The following is an 8,761-nucleotide window of genomic DNA, read 5'->3' on the forward strand; positions in this document are numbered from 1 at the left end:
TGATGTTAGACACCGGACAAAGGAACCAAGGAACAGAACATTCTTTAAATACGTGACTAACGAGGGACTAAATGAGAAACACCTGAAATCAATAAACACAATCAACATGGGAGAAACTGGGTCACGGAGCACATCACAAGAACACAGGGGTAGTCCAAGAGCGTGACACACACCTGGTATTTTACATAAAACGGTATACTGCTTTTGTTAAAAAAGGCATTAATTAAAATTTTGGCAATATCAGTGAAATTATACTGCTTCATAGGCATAGCTGTACAAAAGCATTAATTAATTAATTAATTAATTAATTAATCAATTAATTAATTGATATGAATATTAGGAGGGGAGAGGTAGGAGGAGGCAGTGAAATTTAAAAAGACCCTCCTTTTTTCCAAGTAAAAATTAAATTCTATGTAATATTTGGGCCAGTACAATCAGTGACAAAAATATCACTAGAACACCAAGTCAGAAAAGGCTGAACGACTGTTTGGTAGGTGCAGCTTTAAATCTATAGAGGAAATTGCGCACTTACATATTATCTCAGGTTGGGGAATTTGGAGGAAAAAAAATACTTTACTCAAGTTTACACAATAACACAGTAAAGTATGCTGTCTTGGTCAAGCCATGTTTTAAGCATCATGAAACCTAAATGTCCTTCCCTCATTGTCACCTAAGCTTGCATTCTGTATCTCAGATCAGATCTGCTGTGTATGTCAATTTTTCATCATAATGGAAGATCAGTGTCCAATAAGCACTTTTTCATGCTCTCACTTCAGTCTAACGTGTTGAACGCACTCTTGAACCAGATGGACAGTATTAATCATCTGATCAAATTCAACATAAGGTTTTGTTGAAATCAAGACAGTGTGTTTTTTTCCCCTGTACTGTTTCCAAAGCTAAATCAACTATCTAAACAAGATGTCTAATCTGCTGTCTGATGATGTCTGTCTCAGGTTCTTCTTCAACTGCCAAATCAAGACCATAAATAATGTTGATGGTTTATAGAGCACTCATTCAAATCTATCTTACATACTGCAGTCACAATCTCAGCGATGTGAAGGAATTCTCCATATTGACTTTACCTGGATTATGCATTGCATTTTGTAGTTCATTTTCTGCTTGGACATTATCAGTCTTTCTACAGATTTGTTTTCTTACAGCAATAATATCATAACTTTTTTCCCTAACTTTAACTCCTCATTTACATAAAAGTATTATTGAATGTGATATCAGATTTCTGGGCCCCACAATATAAAATATTGATCATATCCATATACAGCATAATCATGCATGCATTAAATGGATCCATTGGCTGTGTGTGTGGGAGATTTTATACTGTTCATCTCCGTAATGCTGGTCAGGCATTTGGTCCAGTGCAAAACCACTGCAAGCCTGAAACAGATGATGTCATCTCAGTTACTGGAGGGTTTGAGGGTCGCACTCACATCAGATGCCACGCGTAAATCAGTGATGCCCACTGCCGCATCAGTAGTGGATTCTCACTCCGGTCTGTCTAGTAGTGCGTGACTGCGTAGAAGAACACACTTCTCGCAGCCAGCATTTTATTTATTTTTTATTTTTTCCTGATCATGACTTTCAAAAAAGACCGACTTGTCCTGTCTTTTACGCTCTCTGTCGGCAGAAAGCGGAATCGAAAACTATGTTGTAATGCTTACTCACTGAAAGAAAAGAAAAAGAAAAAAAGACCTCTACAGATCTGTGGTGGCGTTTGCAAACTCAGATCTGTGCTTTCTGGTGTCTGCAGGTACCGGAGGAGAACGCAATTTCAAAGTGATGCGATTTGGTAACGTGTGTAGCCGCAGTTCAGACATCTGCAAAGCTCAGAACAGCTTTACTTTTCTCCTGTGTTTTCCTCCGAGTTGAATGGAAGTGGGGGATTTGGGGTCTTTCGGGGATTCGAGGGTCGTACGTGTAAACCGCGTGCCTCTCCAAACGCGCAAAGACTTGGGGAGGGGAAAGTCCTGTCCCGCTCGCTCTCTTGAGATCAGAGCTGAAACGGCAAACCTGAGCTTTTGGATAGACTACATTTAGACCAATGAAGTCGTCATTTCCCTGTCACTTAAACCCAAAAGCTAATATCAGAAATGAATTAAAGTGTGTGGAGTCTCCGCGCTGTACGCACGCGATTACTTAATCATTCGACACTGTAACTGATTGATGGATAATGGGTGCTGTATCCTAGCACCGCTAAAGCCACCTGGTCAAGCTTCACAATTCACATGCATTACTCTCTCACCAAAATTCATCGCACACAAACTCACGTAAAATGCATAAATATGTTCCTACCAGCTATAATGGTAGAGGAATGCTGCCCACCCTCCGCTTTGACCCACATCTGGAGGGTGAAATTGCCCTTTGGTATCTCCACACCGGGCTTGAGTCTCAGCTGGTCCCCTCTGCCCGTAAAATAAACGGCTTTTCCCCGAGAAGAGCTCGCATCCTCCACCGGAGAGGAGCGGCGGCGCTGGCGGGGAAGCCGGCGGTCCAGCGCCGGCAGGGAGCGCTTGCCCCGGGGCAGCCGGGTGGCACAAGCCCCCGGGAAGACCGCTTTGGCTTCTCTGATCTTCACAAGCTCGCGTTTGGATCGGGTCTTTCTCAGGACCGTCCCGCAGTCTGATCCTACACACAGGACGAGCAGGATGGCGAGACATTGGATAAAACTCCAAACTTTCATTTTATTCAACACAAGAGAGATGATGATGATGCGGATGGGTATGATAATGTCCCAGAGAAATGCGCACGGACGCGCTCTTCCTCTCCAAAGTCCTTCCACTTGTTATTGTTGTTTTCTTGTCTTTTCCTCGTCTTTCACAATCGTTTGTCAAAGACGAATGTTCCAGATATGCAAATCCATGAAGCTCTTTATTTCACTATACGAGCCGGTCTGTTTGCTGAAGTTTTTTTCTTTCTTTTTACTCCTTCTGGAGGCAAAAAGTGAGTCTTCTGACGAGATCGCGGCTTAATTCATTGATTCGATCAGTAATCAATGAATGAAGAGCTTCATTCACACTCACTGTACTTCTGTCTTTCTCTACACGCGAAACAATGTTTAAGAACAATTCATGAATACAGAACACGTCCAAACAAGACGGGCTGTCATATCTGAGGATGGAGCACATCCAGATGCTGTTTGTGCTGAAGTTGTCTAGGCGTTAGAAGTTGGAGTGATTGAGATGGTCTGCAGGAGGTTCGGAGGTGTCCAGAGCATCGCAGATCCTCGTGTATGCTGTGAGCTCCGCTGGAGATCCTTCAGTCTTTTAAGAGTGTGAATGTGATGGAAGCAGACCAGCCCATGTTTCAGTCCTACATGAGTTGTTCTCCTTCCGACCCTCCTCTCGTGTTGTGCTGAAGTCACAGGTAAAGCACTGGCGGCAGGGGCATTTTCCACACATGCTCCTCCAAGTGTTGGATAGTGTTTCCAGAGTTGAGAAGGTGTGTGTGTGTGTGAGTGAGTGAGTGTGTGTGTGTGTGAATCCCTCTAGTGGCTACAGTTCAAACCATTTCATTCATTTGAAAGTTTTCACTGCACAAGAGAAGTGCCCAAATTCAGACTGATTCACTTGTTCCTGCTGTTGTAATATTTGTGTTTTCTTTGTGGTTTGTTAACTTATTCGTATTATTGTACACTGCAGCTATGAAAATGTATTTATCATTTAGTTAGTTAGTTAGTTAGTTAGTTTTAATCTGGAAAAAAAGTTGCCACCAAATTCAATTGTATTCAAGATATATGAATGTGTTATTAATATGTATTAATGTGACAAAATACTTTAAAACATCACATTTAATGCAATGTGTTACTCGCCGTTGCTTTGAAATTAAATGTGACATTTACTATACATTTCTGGGTGAAAGCCACTTCTATAACAGATTTTTTTTCAGTGCATGTTAATATTAATAATTACAATAAATCAATCACAAGCGTAACCCCTTATGCACATGTGTTTAATTGGAATATATTAGCAGTACTTTATCATGTAAAACACACTGTAAAGTGTGACTTTATCACTGTACAGTTTGCACGCACCCCTCTAAAAGAGAGGAAAAAGAAAATATGACGACGAGAACGGGATGGAGAAGCACAAAGACCAGGAATTTGTGCTATTCTGCATGAAATTGTTGGAGAGTTTATTTCCTCAGTTCTTTGAGGTGGTCCACCTTTGTATGGCAGACCATCTGTGTGAAGTGTGGAGACAGAGCTGGTGTGGAATGCCACACGAGCTTTTGTTCTCTGTTTGTTTGGTGTAAACGAACACGCAGACAGCAGAAAATTGCTACCTACCATTAAACGGGGCCAAACCAATGTTAAATATTTGTCTCAGTTTTGTCACATTGCAGTGCTGAGACCACTTTTTTTTTTCCGTAGTCCAGACAGAGCAGAAGAATGACACGGGTCACAGCGGTCAGGTCAACCGAATGATCCTTAGAGGAAACCTTCAGTTACACTAAATTCCATGACACAGAGTACATGTAATACAATCTTGGTTAATACTTCATAATTGTCGTATGCTTCATAATTGTATTGTGTTGGCTAAACATGCCTAAAATATTATATTCATCACATTTGCATATTAAGACTTGTTTTCAGATGTTACATCTGTCATTAGGGTTAATTATTTTCCTTTGTTTAAAGCAAAACAACATTTAACAAGGTTTATGTTATATATAAACCTTGTTTTCTAGACTATACATTCAGATCTGTTTTCAGTGTGTGTGTGTGTGTGTATATATATATATATATATATATGCTGGGTTAAAAAGATACAAACCCAGCTATTGGGTTGTTTTGACCCAGCAGTTGGGTTATTTTGAGTCAAAACAACCCAATAGCTGGGGTTGTCCCTTTTTAACCCAGCATTTTTTAGAGTGTGTGTGTGTGTGTGTATATATATAAGTTACATAAGTAACATAAAAGTTGTCCTAAGTCAAGAACACATTTTGGTTTTGGTTTTAGGACAACTTTGATGAAAGGTTTTGATCAACTTCAAATGCTGACTGGTATATATACTAAGAGCAGATCTGAATGTATAGTGATCTGTTGTGTATTTTATTTTTAATATAGAATTTATTTATTAAAGTTTTATAAAAAATTGTAAATCGTTTCAATTATGTTCATACATTACAAAACAAAGTCAGTCAAGCTGACCATGAACTCTTTTTATTACTATGAAAATGTTTATTTGTTTTATTATATATATATAATATAATTTTATATAATTGTATATTATTAGTGTATATGCAAATGTCAATACAATTTTGATTCTTATATTCTGTTTTTTTACATTTATGAAATCTATTTTAAAATAATATTTCACCCCAAATAAATATATATATATATTGCTGAAAATGTACTCACCCTCTGACCATTGAATATGTAGATGAGTTTGTTTCTTTATTAAAAAAAAAAAAACACTCAAGCAGCTGCTAAAAAAGCACAATAATCCACAAGTAATCCACACCACTCCAGTCCATCAATTAATATCTTGTGAAGAACAAAGGCACATTTCCATAATCCATAATAACACTTCCTCCAGTGAAAAAGTCCATCCCCTGTTATCATTTCACATCAAAATCCACACACATATTTATTCAGATCTGTTTTGGCTTGTGTTGTGTAAATAGTGCTTGATCTGTGCTTATTTCTCTCCTGATTCAGATTAGACAACTTTTCACTGAAGGAATTATTATGGATCACAGACTTGTATTTTCAGTTGGATGCAAAGGTTTGAAGTTAAAAATGTCTCGATGGATTTGTTTCTCTCAAACACACAGCTTTTCATTTCACAAGATGTTAACTGATGGACTGGAGTGGTGTGGATTATTGTGATGTTTTTATCAGCTGTTTGGACTCTCATTCTGACGGCACCCATTCACTGCAGAGCATCCATTGGTGAGCAAGTGATGGAATGCTACATTTTCTCCAAATCTGATGAAGAAACAAACTGATCTACATCTTGGATTGCCTGAGGGTGAGTAAATTTTGTTTAAGAAATATGCACTAATTGATAGAAAGAAAACAACTGCTGAACAATTAATATCTAGAAAGACAACAGCAGAACCAAACACGGAGCCATTTAAGTCACTGAATGCAATATTTTGAATTTAATGGCAGTGTGGCTTAATCTGTCCATTATCACTGTGGTAAACTCTAAACAGTACCTGCTGTAATAAATACTGACTGGAATCAGAGAATAAAACACTGAAATAAAAACAGATCAATGGCACAGTACTTATCAAAACATAATCAAATAGTTGGACCTGAATTATTAGACAGTTCTAGTGGTAATATCAGTACAGCTGTATGTGTTGCCTTTATTGACCTGTTTTTTCCTGTGATTATACAATAACAAATCTGATATTAAGAAAGGACGCTGATTCCCATTGATTCTTGACTTCTTCAAGAGCTCATAACTCATCTTACATTCTGTTTGGGGTCTGAAAACCTTGTAAAAAAAATATATTTTAATTCTTGTGGTCTAAAAGACCAATGGTACATAATACGAACAAATACAATGACGCTGTAGATGCACACTTCTGACAGATGTTTATTTGACGTGTTTTATTGTTTTCACTTGTGTCAAAAAATGTCAATCATCAGATAGAAGAACTTTTCTGAAAGGTGCATGCTTTGTTCTAACACTGTAGATCAGGGCTCTTCAACTCGGCTCCTGGAGGGCCGGTTCCTGTAGAGTTTATTTCCAACCTTAATAAAACACACCTGATCAAAGCTAATCAAAGTATTCAGGACTATTTAAAAATGATGAACAGGTGTGTTGGATAAGGGCTGGAAGTAAACTATGCAGATCACTGGCCCTCTAGGACCGGAGTTGACTAGGCCTGCTGTAGATTAAAGGTTCAAATACAAAAAAAAAAGCATTTACTCATTAATTATTACTGAGTATTTTTGTCTTGTTTTCCAGTACAACTGTCAAAACATTCTTAAATGAAGATACATTTGCTTGACAAACAAAATTACTTAGGATATTATGTCGTGTTTAAAACTTTAACCCCCGGTTTTCACAGAAAAGGCTTAAGCGTAGTCCCATGTCTGAGCTGTTTCAACTGAAAAAAAAAAAACTTGCACTGACATATCTTAAAATATGTCAGTGCTATTGTTTTGTCTCAAGATGCACACCAGTATTTTTATTTTTTTTCCCAAGGTATGTTTATAAAAACTACGTAAATGCCCTAATTGAACTATAGCCTAATCCTGGCTTAATCTAAGCCCTGTCTGTGAAACCAGGCCAAAATGTATTAAAATTAAGTGAGTTCATGCTTCAAACAAGACACAATAAACAACTTTTTTTTCAGTGGGCTAAGAAAAATAAACTTAAACAGGAAAAACAAGATTATGGTTTCTTTTTTTTTTCTTCTTATAATCATTAATTCAATCGTTTGTTCAGAAAAACATACTTAGTATATTGAATCATTTTTCTTTTCAGTAAGTGTATCTTGATTTAAGAATGTTTTGACAGTTGTACTGGAAAACAAGACAAAAAAAATCCATACTGCCATGCATCTCTTAAATCAACCAAAAATAAGTCAGGAATTGACCCCTAATGGCCATCAGTTCACCCAAAAATTATAAATCTAATAAATCATCAGTTATTCGTAGTCATGTCATGTCATCTTATATAATATGTGTGATTTTCTTTAAAGATATGTAGCAGAATTTCCAAAATAGCTTGTGTGAGGAAGATTCACCGAACAAATGGTAAATATTTAATTTTGTGTTCTAGGGAAAAAAATTTGAAAATGAAAAAAAATTGAAATGAAATGAGGGTGAGTAAATGACGACAAAAAAAAACTTTTTTGAGTGGACTTTCTCATATTTGAGTGAACTGTCTCTTTAAACAGCCCATTTGCCCAGTTACATCAAACACTCTGGTAGTTACAAGAAAGGAGTTTGGAGATAGGTGCTATTGAATATTATGTGCTGTTGCTCAGACATCATGTCATTCTTTAGAAGATCATTTATAACCTTACGTTCCAGTTTGATTCCAGTTCTTGGGAGTATCTGTTGCATTTTTACACAGATTTTGGGAAAGTGCCTTAATCTTGTCATTGACAAACTTATTCCAGTTCAGTTTCATAGAGTAGCCTGTGCTAATAGCACACGAGACGCATGATTTTCAAAAGAGAATAACATGATAATTCCCCATACGTCAATCTCTAGGCTAATTTATGTTTGCTTGGCATAGAAAAGGAAAAACACACTGGAGTATAATCCATTAATTTCTGAAAAAAATTCAGAAAAATAAATTAATAAGCTGTCACTCCTGAGCAGCTAAAGTGCAAACCTAAATGCACAGCCCCCTTTTGGAGTGTGAGCTGAAAAGTAATGTGAATCACCTGGCAATATAACACCTGCTTGCCTTTGGATTTAAGCAGGGTTATTATAGCTAAATAAAACTAAAACCAACCAACCAAATAAATAAATAAAATGTTTATAATTATTTTGATTATATTATTATAAATAGAATTTATTATTATTATTAAAAGTAGTAGTAGTAGTATTAATAGTATATTTATGTCTAAAGTTTATTTATACTTCAGGTTAAACTGAATGAAAATTAGGAAGCTGAAATAACATAATAATAATAATAATATTATTATTATTAATAATAATATGAATAAAAATAATTACAAACATATAATGTATTATATTAGAAGCTATAATTTATACAATATATATATATATATATATATATATATATTTATATATTTATTTATATTAGGGGTG

The 8,761-nt window shown here is 36.4% G+C and overlaps 1 protein-coding gene across 1 annotated transcript in view; it reads right to left on the minus strand.

The window, feature by feature from the left end:
• The window catches only part of LOC107556005 (pappalysin-1-like), a gene marked incomplete at its 3' end in the record, with an annotated part of 64,013 nt that overhangs the window by 45,111 nt on the left and 10,141 nt on the right, over positions 1 to 8,761 (minus strand). Inside the window, exon 2 of the mRNA XM_016238972.1 lies at positions 2,308 to 2,640. Within this exon, the coding sequence (XP_016094458.1) occupies positions 2,308 to 2,640 (333 nt within the window). The remainder of the gene's footprint in view (positions 1 to 2,307; positions 2,641 to 8,761) is intronic.

Source organism: Sinocyclocheilus grahami, unplaced genomic scaffold (assembly GCF_001515645.1).
Source record: "Sinocyclocheilus grahami isolate Dianchi unplaced genomic scaffold, SAMN03320097.WGS_v1.1 scaffold553.1, whole genome shotgun sequence".
NCBI classification, from domain to species: domain Eukaryota; kingdom Metazoa; phylum Chordata; class Actinopteri; order Cypriniformes; family Cyprinidae; genus Sinocyclocheilus; species Sinocyclocheilus grahami.